Here is a 15,080-nt window from a genome sequence, read left to right as displayed (position 1 = left end):
ACCTATAATTTAAGAGAAAAAGAGTCAACTCTATACCTGTAGAAATGAGGCTATGGTATTAATTGCAAGGATCATTTATAGGGACTTCTGATGGTCCAATGGTTAAGACTCTGCCTTCCAGTGCAAGGGACACAGGTTCGATCCCTGGTTGGGGAACTAAGGTCCTGACCTCAGGGTGTGACCAGAACTTAAAATCGTTTCTAAGACTGAATTCATTTCTACTGCTTTTTCGAAATATAACACTGCAGTATAAGAATGAGGGCAGCACAACTTCCACAGGTAACTTCTACATTTATTTTATACCAAAAAAGTTATGTGCAACAAATAAACATTCTTACATATTTACATTTGTTTTTTACCAGTTAGCAAAACTGTGTCCTAAACCTCTGATAAAGAATATTTCTATCTATATTAAAGGGGAAATCTGCCCAGTGAACTCCATTTTAAATGAATGTTTACTCTGGAGCTTAAAGCACTAGTAATAAATATTTTTTGATGGAACATACTATACAGATCATACACCTAATACTTAGGCCATGCTTAATACAGTTTTATAACAAAACATTTTACCTTTTCTGGGCTAATATGTTAAAAAAAAAAGTTTAACCAAGTCGCCTGGACTCCCACCCCCATCCCTTGATTTATTGAAGGGTAGTTCTCACAAATTAGGACTCGTAAGTGCTGCCTAAAATACATAAAGAGCAGTGTTTCACCAGAACTTGCCTGTTGGGGAAAAAATACAGAAAAATACACGAGGACGAAGGCTGAATATTAGGTATTCTTTCCCAAATAGGTTACCAAAAATGAGAGTGGGTTTCTTGCTGGCAGTTGTCCAGTACTGACGTTCAGGGTAAGATCTGTCAGCAGTTACTGGTCTCAAGCTTTGCTGGATACAACTTTGTACTTCTGCTGATAGTCTTAAATGAAGTCTAAGAAAACTAAAGCCAACTCACAGTTTTAATTTCATTGTAGTCTTGGTCCTGTATTCTACATAGGAGCTCCAAAGATCTCTTGTATCAAATGAGAGATCTTTGTCTCTCTGAATGAAAATAATCAATGCTATCAACATCTTTAAAAGTCATGGATTTAAGGAGGGGTGACATACACCCAGGGCACACAGCTAGTTAAATCTGACACTTCACCAGAAGTTGATCCTCAACTGATAGCAACTAGCTGCAATGAAAAAAAAAAATGAAATGAAACCCTTCAAACCACTGAGCTTTCCTAAAATTTATCATGTAACCACGACTTCTCTTATTTCTTCAAATGATAGGACTGTCAAGTAAATAAGAGGCTTCATCTGTTACAAATCATTTTGAAAACTGAGTAGCAGAAATTCACATTTTCCCCCACCTGTTCTTCAACACTGGTAGCTAATAATGTTGCAATGTTTAAATATTCAGTCTGAAGTAATCTTACTAACCCTCAGACTTTTAACAGGGGGTTTTCCCCTTCTTCTAGGGTAGAACTGATGTAGAGGGAAGCCTAAATTCTTCCCAGGGAAAAATAACAAATCACATACACCAGCATTGGGGTTCTTTGCTTAGAGAGATGGGCATCACCATGTGGTTATTTCAGGCAGCACATGTTCATCCCTCAGTGAGAAGGACATGAATTCTGGGGTTGTAGGAATGTGGCAACAATTTTTCTACAACTGCAACAGTGGTGTCCCCAAGGCTTAGAAAAGCAAAGGAAAAACTTGAAGGGTCCGGCTGAACACCCTGATGTTTTCTCACAAAAGAACTGCAGGCGTTCGCAAGAACGCAACATTGAGACAAGCTTTAACTCTACTCCGCTGACAGAGGAGGGCAAAGAACAATTTTAAATGGGGACACAAGGAACTTGTTTAGCACAACCAGAGTTTATATATATATATACCATGATGTCATCACGGTGAAGCCGTCTCCAGACTAGTGGAGAAAAGAGAAGCAGTGAACTGCTGATCTGCTGGGTAGAGGGGAAGCTCTGCTGCCAGACGAGCTCATCGTGCAGTTCTCCAGAGAACTCATTTCTCCATAAATACCAGACATCTAATCAACACTTTCTAGAGTTCTTTAGAGAAACAAGAACAATACATACATAATAAAACAGACATTGAAATATTCACATTCATGGGAAAAAACATAAGCCTGGATGAAATCAGAACTAAGATATCTCTTACAAAACTAGTTTAAACTGGTTAAAAGTACATTACAATGCAATTTGATACCTGCCTTGGGCTAGAAGAGTACACTGCATCAATTATGACAGTTGGTTGGAAACTGCTGGACAGCTGATGACTCTACACGTTATGGTTTACAGAGCAGAGCCTGTCCCCTCCCTACAAAAGAAGGCAGAACACTCAGTAGTTACCAGTTTCTTCTTAACGTAATGATGAACAGAAATAGAAGCAAAAACATGGCGACTCCTTCTCAATCTAAGGAATGAAAAGACCACACAGAACCTTTCTATAGAATGCAAGTTTCCTACTTCATGCTGAGAAAGGAAGGAAGGACACTTCTGCCCAAGTTCAACACACAAAATATTTGGTTTGAGATTTAAGACAGAAGGCACTTTGAACATTCTGATAGAAGATGTTAACCAGAGAAACATACTGTCACTGTTTCATTTGGGTTTATTCAAATCTCTTTCAAAGACTCTGCATTGGGGTAGTTATTAGAAAGAGTACTATGTTCACCTTGAGATACTTCTCCCTTTAGTACTCCTCCCAGTTAAGCCAATTGAGCAGCATGTCAGCCCTAAAGTTTACGAATCTAATATCTGACTCTAAAACAAACTAGATGTCCGGTTAGTTAGTGAAGAAAGAAACAGGAGAAACATATGGAGCTACCCAAGAGTAATCCTACTCTGGAGTGACTGGGGCTTATACTGATGATTTTCCAAGCCAATACTGTTTGGTTGACTGGCACTAATGTGAAGGAAAATTATCTGCATGAAAATTCACCTGTTGTAAGACACTATGAAATGCCATAGTACTATTTCCAGCTTTTTGCCAGAGAAATCTACCCATTTGCCCACCTTTAGTGTCCTGAAGGCCTTGAAAGTCTGGTCACATGACTCACACTGTAAGTTTCTAATTGATCCAGTTCTATGACTAGGTACAAGCTTGACTTGAATGTCCAAATTTAGTTTCTTCCTTTCAAAGGAAGGAGATGAAAGGGAACCAGTCACCCTATTATTTTTGCTGTCAGTGCTGGACCCACAGCTGCCAGTCCTTTCCACAAGATGCTCTGTGTGGACTTAGTATTTTCACTACATCTTCAGTCAGCATTGAGCTGATTGTTCCTCATTGCTACACTCCAACTAAGCTGTACAGCAAGTTTCTACAGGGCTGGATCCAATATCTCTACCTTTATTTACAAATATCACATAAATGGATTCTAGTTGAATCTACATGTTTAAATCCATCGGCTAAAAAACATATTACATATTGTAAACATGGCAATATTGAATACAGTATCTATTCTAAAATATTTTCATGTCATGATCACATTTGTTATACCTGAAATTGAATTTATACACATTAGAGAATTACTAGCAATGGTTGCTCACTTTACAACTGAGGGGAAGGGGCTAGGGCTACATTTTACCATTTCAGAAACATCTCCAAAGTAAAGTTAAAGCTTGTCTTTGATTGGCTTGGTATATCCTTTGTATCCATATTTAAAATGAAGATTGACACAGAAAATAGCTAGAGCCCCTTCTAATTTATAGGATTTTAAAAAATCAGTTTAAGATTCTTAGGGAAAGTGTCTGTTGTGAAGAATAATAATAATAATAATTAAAAAAAAAAAAAAAAAACCCAAACTGCTGCAAAATAAACTTAATGGAAAAAGGGACTTCAGACTGTCAGTTAAAGAGTTCATCAGGCGGTCAGTCCTGCTTGGGCTGCAGTTGCCGTTTCCAGGCTTCGTTCAAGTAAACTAGTCGTTTGTAGTTGATGATAAGAAGAATGAAGTTCAGCACATATGTGATGACGCAGATGATGCAAAACTCCTTCAGCACAAAGTACAGGATGTAGGCCAGGTACAAAGACCCCACTACGGACATGATGGAGGATGTCATGAGGATTAAAGCTGCAACCGCACTCGCTGTCAGGCCTGCAAGAGGAACGGACACTGGCTCAGTCAGACCTTGACACTGGAGAACAAGCTTCCCAGTTCAAAGGGAACATTTTGTGATTTGCTTCAGGGTTGGAACACTGATCTTAAGACAAAACACTGAAATTTGAGGACAAGACCTACAGGTCTATTTTCTTAAGTTTTCTAGCTGCAGTGTTGTTTTTTTGTATTGGAGTATGGCTGATTAACAATGTTGTGATGTTGTGATACTTTCCGGTGAACAGCGAAGGGACTCAGCCATACATATACACGTATCCATTCTCTCCCAAGGGCTTCCCTGGTGGCTCAGTGGTAAAGAATCCACCTGTCAATGCAGGAGACATGGGTTTGATCCCTGGATTAGGAAGATCCCCTGGAGCAGAAATGGCAACCTACTCCAGTATTCTTGCTTGGGAAATCCCGCAGACAGAGGAGCCTGGCGACCTACAGTCCATGGGGTTGCAAAAGAGTCAGATATGACTTAGTCACTAAACAACAACAATATTCTTCCCCAAACTCCCATCCTGTCCAGGCTGCCACATAACACTGAGCAGAGTTCCCTGTGCTATATAGTAGGTCTTTGTTGGTCATCCACTTAAAATATAGCAATGTGTACATGTCCATCCCATAGCTGCACTGTTTTTGACTGGTAAATATTCTGGATGAAATATTATATATTTCATAAACTAGCCTTAGCTAAGGCATGTGAAGAAAATATGCACTTTTGCAATCACATTATGCAATGAAGCAGATTTGTAAAACTGACAGCCCTACCTCCTGTAATGAATAAAGTAATGAGAGGAGGAGAAAAAAGTAATGTGAGGACCACAACCTTCTCTTCCAAGCAGGACACATTTGGTGAGACCATCCAGACAGACCCTTTTCACTATAGGCAGGCTCCCCACCTGTGGAAAGTAAAATTTGCTTTCCTGTGTTCAGATCAAATTTATCAAAAATCCCATAATGGGAGATGATTACATCAACATGCTGTTGAAGGGAAAAAAAAATCATGATAAACATTTCAGAAAGGGCTCACCCTGGGGCATAAGGAAAACCACATTTGGCCAGTTGGCCACATGTGGGTCAAACCAGATGGAGACAACCTGAGTTCTCAACACAAAGACTAGCCTGAACTCTTGATGCTATCATCTGACATCTTCACATGTTTGGTTTTGTAATTTCCTGTAGCCAACAGTATTGAGAACATGTGCACTTATTTTTAAGGACAAGAGAGCAGAGCATATTAAACTACCTACCCTCCTACCCAACAACTAATGGATAAGGATCACAGAAACAGATACAAATAAATAAGTGGTAGTGGTTTGAAGAGGTTAATTAAGGAGCTGAGATCACACTGCCAGTACAATGAGAAGTTGCATCTGGGCTGTAGCCTAGCCATGGGAACCGACTTGCCTAGAGACCACTTAAGAGAGTACATGTTTTTTGAAGAAATCATTTTTTTTTTTAAAGCAGAGGAGTATTTATTAATTTATGTATTTGACCATACTGTGCGGCATGTGGGATCTTAGTTCCCTGACCAGGGACTGAACTTGCGTCCCCTGCATTGGGAATACAGAGTGTTAACTACTGGACAGCCAGAGACATCCCTGACGCTTTAACAAGGCTCTTTCCACACTAAGATACTGTTGGATTACTTATGCCACCTGCTTTTGTAAATAAGGATTTATCGTAACCCAGCCACACTCATTCATGTATGTAATGCCCGTGACTGCTTTGGCACTAGAGTGGCAGAGCTGAGTAGCTGTGATAGTCAGCAAAGCCTAAATGATTTCCTATCTGGCCCTTTACTAAAAAACAAAGTTCGCTGACCTCATTTATGTGAATATCTCAAACTTCAAAAATGAATGCTGGCACCTTAATTTTTATCTAAGAAAGTTAATTTCAAAATGATATAGGCAAGTTATTTGCACTCTCTGTACAACTCTTTTCCTTAACTGTAAAAGTGGGACAATAATTATGACTGCCTCTTAAGACTGTTGTGCAGATTTAAAGACCTAATAGGACGGGATTTCCCCGGCGGTCCAGTGGTTAGGACTCAGGACTTTCACTGTGGTGGCCTAGGTTCAATTCCTGGTTGGGGAACTAAGCTGCACAGCGCTGCCAAAAAAAAAAAAAAGGCTCTATCTTGAACAACTTAGAAGGGAGTGAACCTGATATGCTCTGGAAAACCACGTTTGGGGAGTTCAAATGTGCCTCTAGTGGTAAAGACACAAACACTAAAAATGCATGTGAATGCCTAAAATGTGACTAGAAAAAATATATATGATACACATGATTTTAAATGAAATTAACAAATTAAATATTACAAAATTTGGGAGCTGTTCAAGCCCATCTCCCAAAATTAACATAGTCAGAAGCTTTTCTTAGGTTATTTTATTGTGAACTTATACTTTATATTCTTCTTTAGAAATCCAAACAAAACAATTAAATGAAATAAAAGGTGAAAGTCTCAACCCTGCACATATATAAACATATACTTATCCTCTATTTATTATACCACAATTTGCCTTTTTTTTTAATTGCTAAACTAGGTTTTGATCTTCCAGGGTTTGTAGACCTACTTTTCCCTTTAATGGCTACATAGTATTTTTTAGCATGCTTGTAACCTATTCAATCCTTACAAGCTACTTCTAATTTTTTGCTATTTTAAACTGAACTGCTATGAATATCCTTGTGTGTGTTTTTTTATTTCTGCAGGATATACAGATACGGAAGGGGGCAAACTTGATAAGGCTATTAAGAAAAATTTAGGTGCACAGCTTGCCTTGGAATAAATCTATTGTTGCTAGAAAGAAGACCTGCCAGATAACAGGATAAAATATTAACAATTGAAATGCAAGGACAAAGATGGATGAATTTAACTCTGAAACTATAAAACCTTCTATATAATCAAAATTCACAAAATCAATATTTCTAAAACAAGAATAAAGAATGAGTAAAATGTTTGTAACAAATATGAAATGTACTGTTATCAGGATCCCAATAACTGGCAATAAAAGGAAATTAAAATACTATAAAATTAAAAATAAAATTAATATGGCTATTAATATGTAACTACTGAATTAGAAATTTTATAGAAAAAAAAATGAGGATGGTTGAAGCTTTGGGAAAACCTGACAACTGAGGGAAAATCAGTTTGTTTCTACCTATTAAAATCCATACCCCACAAAAATCTATGTTTGTTGACTCATTCATCCTACATTTAGATATTTGTTTTGCAGAAATAATTCAAAGAGAAAAGGAAATATGAGAAGAGGACTTTAAACAAAGTTAATCACTGTAGTATTATTTAGAACATTAAAAAATCTGAAGCCTGATATCCACAACAGCAAAGCACTTAAGAGGATAGACAGTGTAAGAGAGCTCACATAAAATTAAGTAAAAAAAGTAAGGAACAATGGCAACAGTGGCTATACAAAGGTGATGGAATTATGACTGAATATCATTTAGCATTAATGTTTTCTCAATGCATAATATTTTAAAATAGCTACAGAGTATACAAAATAACAAGGAAACAAGGTTTCCAAGGCAAACTGTTTGGAGTAATAATTTCCCTGAATGGGACTCGTTTTTCTGAGCATCCTGGGATGCTCCTATCCCTGATTAAATACCAACAGATACCAAGTTCAGGCTGAGTGTCATCAAAATCTTAGTGAACCAAGTTTTCACAACACAAAAATGTGTTACAAACTAGTGGTTCTACCACCAACATCTGCTTTTTACTTACTGTAAAGACACATCAGGACAAAGAGACAAAGTACTAAATGAAATATAACAAAACAAACTTATTTATGTATTGCTGTATAAATACTTACCAAGTAATAACTGTAGTATATAAAATATAAGTCCAAAGATACTGTTAGGCTGGTTTAATACACCATCTTTTCCAAAAATGGAACCCAAAAGACCAAATCCTCGACCCCATCTGTAAAATAAAGAAAACCAGTAACCCTATATTTGAGTTTTCTTCTTTTTAAAAAAGGAGAACTATCTGAGCATTTCCTGCCCACATACTCATCTGAATCTCTAAATTGCCAGTTTCTATATAGTCTCTTTTCCAAAAGGTTGAACAAAGTGTTGTTTTTCTGATAGCATTAGTATTTGCAGAGGAAGGGCTCTTTGAATTTTAAGCCAGGGTCTCTTTGAAGCAGCACCACTGACATTCTGGGCTAAATAATTCTTTGTGGTGGAGAGCTGTTCAGTGGGGGGCATTACACGGTATTTGGAGGTCCCTGGCCTCTACACCCACCTCTCCACCAGCTGCGCCTACCAAAAATGTCTTCAGCCATTGCCAAATGTCCCTGGGGGCAAAATCACCCCCAGTTGAAAGTCACTGATGTAAGCTGTCCTATTTCTTCACTCAAAGTACATAGAATGAAGTTTTTCCTGACCCAGGACATGCATGAGGAGACATATCCTGGGAACATTATCTTTAAATGTAGACTATCCAAAACTAAAGTTTTTCCTAGAATCTTACCTCACAAGTAAAAAGTTGATGCATTATTTGCCCCATCAGTTTTTATTTTAGTTTAACTGAAAATTTTACATTTGACTTTCCATTTTCAGAATTTTATTTTCTTATTAAAAATGTATTAAATTCTGATTTAATAAAATTTGATACAAATAGTAGACTAACACTTACTTTGGATAAAAACCTTTAATGACAACTTTAACCCTTGTCAACTCCAAATGGGCACTTGCCATCTACCTCTACAAGGATTAAATCATGTGCTGCTGCAGCTGTTGATTTTCAGTACCCCACAGGACAGGTTTTCAGATAGTCAGATATGTTCAGAAGCTGATTTCATGAGCCCAATTTTTCTACCTCCTCATATCTAGAAGAGCACTAAAATCTTTCGTAGTGACAACTGCTGCTCCTGACTAGAAGATACCTGCAAGAAAATACGTGCTTGACTGCATGTACTGCCCCCAACCAAGGTCATGTTCCCCTGCTGATCTGAAATGCTGTCTGCCGGGCTACAGTCCTCACTTTGCCCCAAGTAAAACTTAACTTGCAACTCTCACGTTGTGCATTTTTTAAAGTCAGCACTCTGAATGGAAGTGCTTTATAAAATACCAAAAAGAAAGTGTTTTCAGTCTGTAGCAAAGTGCTCAATAAAACCTAAACTTCAGTTCTGAAGACAAACTACCTGAAGATAAGGATAAATGAATGATTCTTTATTAGTTGCATGACTTCAGTAGTCCAAGAAATAGTGAATCTCTTCATAATGACGAGGGTGGGAGATAGTATGACCCCAATTTTACAAATAAGTGAACACCATGAAGATTGTTGTTGTACAGTTATTTCATTTAGGGAGAAGTAATGGACAGGTAAATGACCAGGTTATCTTCAGAAATGAGCTATTAACAGGAAAACTGAGAAGGGGGGTTATTTTAGATCAGAACTTTGGAAAAATTTACACTGCATACCAGAGGATTTTGTTAAAATGCAGATTTTATTTCAGCAGGTCTGTGATGCATTTCCAAACAAAACAAAGTGTTCCCACGTGATGCTTATGCTTCTGGTCTGAGGACCACTCTCAGCACCACTGCTTTACATGGAGAAGGGGTGGAAGGAGCTACTATATAACTAGATGGTGAGGGGAGGCCTTTTTCAGGAATTCCTGAATGAGGAGAAGCAGCCATTCTCAGGAGCAATGGCAAGTATGAGGGCCTGGAGGCAGGCAAGAGCTCAGAGTGTGTGAAAGGCCATCCAGCTGACTCTGAGGAGGGAGAGTGACAAGAAGATAAGGCACCATCCCATCACTTATGTAGCTTACAGCCTTGTCTGTGGGCCATGATGAAGACTTTCAATTCTAGTCTAACTGCCATGGGAAGCCACTCGGCGGCTTTTGAACAGGAGAGTAATAGAAACTTTATAATGATCACTCTTGACTATGGTGTCAAGAACAAACTGCAGGAGGGCAGGGACAAACTATGCAATCAACCTCTGGAGCCCTCTGCATCTGAAGTAGGAATTCAAATGTAAATCATCAACCTTGGCACTGGAAATAACTGCGCATACTGCCAAAATTATCATAAGTAAACAATTTTTATTCTAAGCATTGGTCTGTGCTTAGAATTAATACTAACTGTCCACATATGATCCTGTGGATATGTTCCTCGAAAACAATGCAGTAATTCACAGAATGAATATACTATTTCATCCAAGGAATATATGCATAAGGTTTAAAAATCAAATAACACTGGAATTCTTATAAAACAAAATCAAGGTATTTCCTACTCCAGCCCTCTCTACACTCAGCTCTGATCCCCACAGGCAACCACTTTGATACCTTTTAATTATTTTCCCCTTTTATTTCCACATTTCTAAAGTATATCTTTACATTGCTATTTCTTGATTTATCAATTCTAAATGCTATCTTTTGACAGTCTAATATGGCAGAGCAGAAAGCTGCTTAAACAAAAACATTTAAACACGGACAGCTTCAAATGTACATACACAAAGTGAACAGAGCTGGGTAGTAACCTCACGTCCCTATCGTGTAGCTTTGAAAACTGTGCCTTTCTTGTTTTATTGCCACCTTTACCCACTAACCACTTGATTATTTTTAATTTTTTAAGGTAAAATATATATAAACGCACAAATCTTAACTGTACAATTTTGATCAATACGAATACCTGAGTAACCCTGGGATAAAAATTGTAATCATGGTATAGCAATTCTGCAGTGTGAAGTAATTCTAGTAGTGTGAAGCAAGAAAGGTTTTTTTTACCTTTCATTAAAAAAAACAAAAACCACCTCAACACTCTATAGAGTGCTTCCATCTCCCAAATTAAATTGTTAGCCCCTTTCCAGAAACCTGTTCTCCTCTCTGCCCACGAGCAAGAAAAAGTGACTGCCTAGGCTTGTAGGAATCCAGCCTCGGAACCTTAGTTAGATCTCTGGTCTCCTGGATTGCAGTGCTGTGCTCTTTCCTTTATCCTACATAACATTATAAAATGCGATTACCGGGACTTCCCTGGTGATCCAGTGACTAAGTCTCCATGCTCCCAATACAGGGGGCCCAGGTTCCATACCTGATCAGGGAACTAGATCTCACATGCTATAACTAAAGATCCCTGGAGAAAGAAATGACAACTCACTCCAGATTCCTTCCTGGAGAATCCCTCGGGCAGAGGAGCTTGGTGGGCTACAGTCCACGGGGTTGCAAAGAGTTGGACATGACTGAGCACACATAAATACAATTAATAATGCTGAATATAGCTTAATACTGGAAAAGGAAATGGCAACCCACTCCAGTGTTCTTGCCTGGAGAATCCCAGGGACGGCGGGGCCTGGTGGGCTGCCGTCTATGGGGTCGCACAGAGTCGGACACGACTGAAGTGACTTAGCATAGCTTAATACATTTTGATAAAGCTGATGTAATAACTGTTAGCAAGTCAAGTAACTAGCAAAGTAGACTGGCAATATGTGAGATTATTTTCCTTGGAAAGGTAAGAACAGATTTTTATTAAAGACACTACGCTGCACAATTGCAAAGGATGGTGTGAGTCATTAAAAACCCTTAGTGAATCTTCTTCTCAAGTTGGAACATTTGAAAACACTATAGTTTTCTCCCACTTCTAAAAGTTATACAAAAGTGTATGTGCTACTTTACACTTGGCTTTGTCTTAGTTTCTAACCATCTTCTTCTTGTCCCATCTGTATTCAAAATTCTATTATACCACTTATCTGCAGAGTTGCCCCAAGTACCTTACGGAACAAGGTGGGATGCGATATTAACCGACTGAGCAAAAAAAATGTTTTCTGAAAGTACTAGTTATACAGCTGTTCATTTTGCTTCAGTAGATAACATAAAAGAAGAGATTATGCAATTGATAACTCCTCTTTAATCTTTGATTCTAAAAAAAAGGTTCATCTTTGACCCAAATAGTAAGTTCCTTGAACATTTTGTATTTGGGTTCAAAACAACCAATACCATTCCCTAAGCTATGATAAGAAATTGCTGAAAGGTTTTTAAACACTCCTAGTTTTGCCAGAAACAACAACTCTTAAAACCAATTGCTCTCCAACCTGGGTATCCTCAGTCACTGAGGAGAAATCTAAGACATTATTTGCCTCCTTCATTATCATTCTCTCACAAGTGTATAGGGGAGTTTTCCAAAGGCTACATGCAGATCTCAGGACCTTATGTGAGAATCAACAGTCTTACCTTACAGCAGACATTAAAGAGACTTGCGATAAGAGAAACTATGCAAGTCTTTCCACTATCGTGTGTGTGCGTGTGTGGGGTAGGGGGGAGTTATTATTCACAATATTTTGTTAACATATAATGGGTTTATTATATTTCAATGAATGGATGCATATTTAAATAATTTCTCAGTTTGTAATTTCTCATACAGTAAATACCAAAATACCAAATACAGATATAACCCACATAAGGCCTTTTAGGGGTATTCAATAATTATTAAAAGTATAAAGGGGTTCTCCTATCAAAAAGTTTGAAAATCACTGCTTTTGACCAGTTCACCCCCCAAAAAAACCCCAAATCACAAGTCAGACAAAATTTTATAAACTGGGATGAGATAAAGTAGAATTAGAACAAACAATCCTAAAGTCTTTGTGGAATCAGAAAAGACTCTGAATAGCCAAAGCAATCTTTTTTTTTTTTTTCTTTAGCCATGGACTTTATTGTTTGAATATTTGCAATTATTATTCTATACACAAATGTTAATTTCTTACAAAACTCTGTATTCCATATTGCTAGGTCACTTCACTCTTCATTTTATGTCACATTTCCATCAAGAACTATTTCCCCAAATCACATTTGCCTGATTGTGTGTTGTTGTTGTTCAGTTGCTAAGTTGTGTACGACTCTGCAATGCCAGACACTAGTCCACCAGGCTCATCTGTCCATGAGATTTTCCAGGCAAGAATACTGGAGTGGGTTGCCATTTCCTTCTCCACAAAGCAATCTTGAGAAAGAAGAACAAAGCTGGAGGCATCACAGTCTTTGATTTTAAACTATACAAAAAGCTACAGCAATCAAATCAGTATGGCTGCTGCTGCTCCTAAGTCACTTCAGTCGTGTCCAACTCTGTGCGACCCCATAGACGGCAGCCCACCAGGTTCACCCATCCCTGGGATTCTCCAGGCAAGAACACTGGAGTGGGTTGCCATTTCCTTCTCCACAAAGCAATCTTGAGAAAGAAGAACAAAGCTGGAGGCATCACAGTCTTTGATTTTAAACTATACAAAAAGCTACAGCAATCAAATCAGTATGGCTGCTGCTGCTCCTAAGTCACTTCAGTCGTGTCCAACTCTGTGCGACCCCATAGACGGCAGCCCACCAGGTTCACCCATCCCTGGGATTCTCCAGGCAAGAACACTGGAGTGGGTTGCCATTTCCTTCTCCAATGCAGGAAAGTGAAAAATGAAAGTGAAGTCCAACTCGCTCAGTCATGTCCAACTCTTCACAACCCCATGGAGTGCAGCCTACCAGGCTCCTCCGTCCATGGGATTTTCCAGGCAAGAGTACTGGAGTGGGGTGCCATCGCCTTCTCCAATTAGTATGGCAGTTGCATAAAAAGAGACACACAGACCAATGGAACAGAACAGAGGGCCCAGAAATAAACCCACATATGTATGGCCAATTAATTTATGATAAAGGAGCCAAGAATATACAATGGGGAAAGAATAGTCTCTTCAGTAAATGATGTTGGGAAAACTGGACAACCGCATCAAAAGAATGAAACTAGACCACTATATACACCACACATAAAAATTAACTCAAAATGCATTAAAGACTTGAATGTAAAAACTGAAGCCATAAACTCTAGAAGAAAACATATGTAGTAAGTTCCCTGACATTAGTCCTGGCAATTTTTTGGATTTAACACCAAAAGCAAAGGCAATGAAAGCAAAAATAAACAGGACTACATCAAACTAAGCAGCTGCTTCAGGGCAAAAAGAACCATCAAAAAAATAATAATAATAAAAGGCAACCTACTGAGTGGGAGAAGATATTTCCAAATTATATATCTGATGAGGACTTAATACCCAAAATACATAAAGAACTCATACAGTGCAATAGCAAAAAATCAAACAATCTGATTTTTAAAATGGGCTGAGGAAGTAAATAGACATTTTTCTAAAGAAGACACAGTTGGTCAATAGGTATTTGAAGGTGTTCAACATCACTAGTCATAGGGAAATGCAAATCAAAACCACAGTGAGATAGCACCTCACACCTGTTAGAATGGCTACAAAAAGACAAGAAATGAGTGTTGGTAAAGATGTGGAGAAGAGAACACTTGCTGGTGGGAGTGCTTTTTGGTGTAGCCACTATGGAAAACAGTATGGAGCTTTCTTAAGCAACTAAAAATAGAACCACCACATGATCCGGCAGTTCTACGACTGGGTATTTATCTGAAGAAAACAAAAACACTAACTGAAAAGACAGTACCCTTATCCTCACTGTAGCGTTATTTACAACAGCCAAGACATGGAGACAAACTAAAACGTCCATCAGCGGGTGAATGGTAAAGAAAACGTGGCATGTAACAGGTTATTCAACCATAAAAAAGAAGGGAAGTTTGCTGTGTGTAACACCATGGATAGAACTTAAGGGCCTTATGCTAAATGAAACAAGTCAGAAAAAGATAGAGACTGTATGATCTCACTTACATGTGAGATCTAAAACAACAAATAACAAATGAACAAAAAAACTGAGTTCATGGATATAGAGAATAGATTGGTGGTTGCCTCAGGGAGCAAGTGAGCAAAATTGGTGAAAGGAGTCAAAAGGTACAAATTTCCAGTTATAAAATGAATAAACCCTGAGGGTGTAATGTACAGTATGCTGGCTATCGTTAAGAATACTGTATTGTATATTTGAAAGTAGCTAGGTAAGTGGCTCTTCAAAGTTCTCATCACAAGAAAAAAAATGTTGTATACCTGTGTATGGTGATGGTTGTTAACTGGACTTCTTATGG

General features: G+C 38.2%; 1 protein-coding gene across 3 annotated transcripts in view; it reads right to left on the bottom strand.

Annotated features, from left to right (window-relative positions):
• Positions 1-271: 271 nt before the first annotated feature.
• Positions 272-15,080, bottom strand: part of VKORC1L1 (vitamin K epoxide reductase complex subunit 1 like 1) — a 59,676-nt gene continuing 44,867 nt past the window's right edge. Inside the window, exons 2-4 of one of the 3 annotated variants that reach the window (XM_070779975.1) lie at positions 7,937-8,046; positions 4,933-5,005; positions 272-4,100 (exon numbers count right to left, since the gene is read on the bottom strand). In XM_070779975.1, coding sequence (XP_070636076.1) covers positions 3,866-4,100; positions 4,933-5,005; positions 7,937-8,046 — 418 coding nt within the window. In that variant the 3' untranslated portion in view covers positions 272-3,865. The remainder of the gene's footprint in view (positions 4,101-4,932; positions 5,006-7,936; positions 8,047-15,080) is intronic. The other 2 variants (XM_070779976.1, XM_070779977.1) reach the window with 2 other exon arrangements.

The sequence above is a fragment of the Bos indicus genome, chromosome 25 (assembly GCF_029378745.1).
Source record: "Bos indicus isolate NIAB-ARS_2022 breed Sahiwal x Tharparkar chromosome 25, NIAB-ARS_B.indTharparkar_mat_pri_1.0, whole genome shotgun sequence".
Taxonomy (NCBI): Eukaryota; Metazoa; Chordata; class Mammalia; order Artiodactyla; family Bovidae; genus Bos; species Bos indicus.
This window is presented reverse-complemented; position numbering and strand designations above follow the sequence as displayed.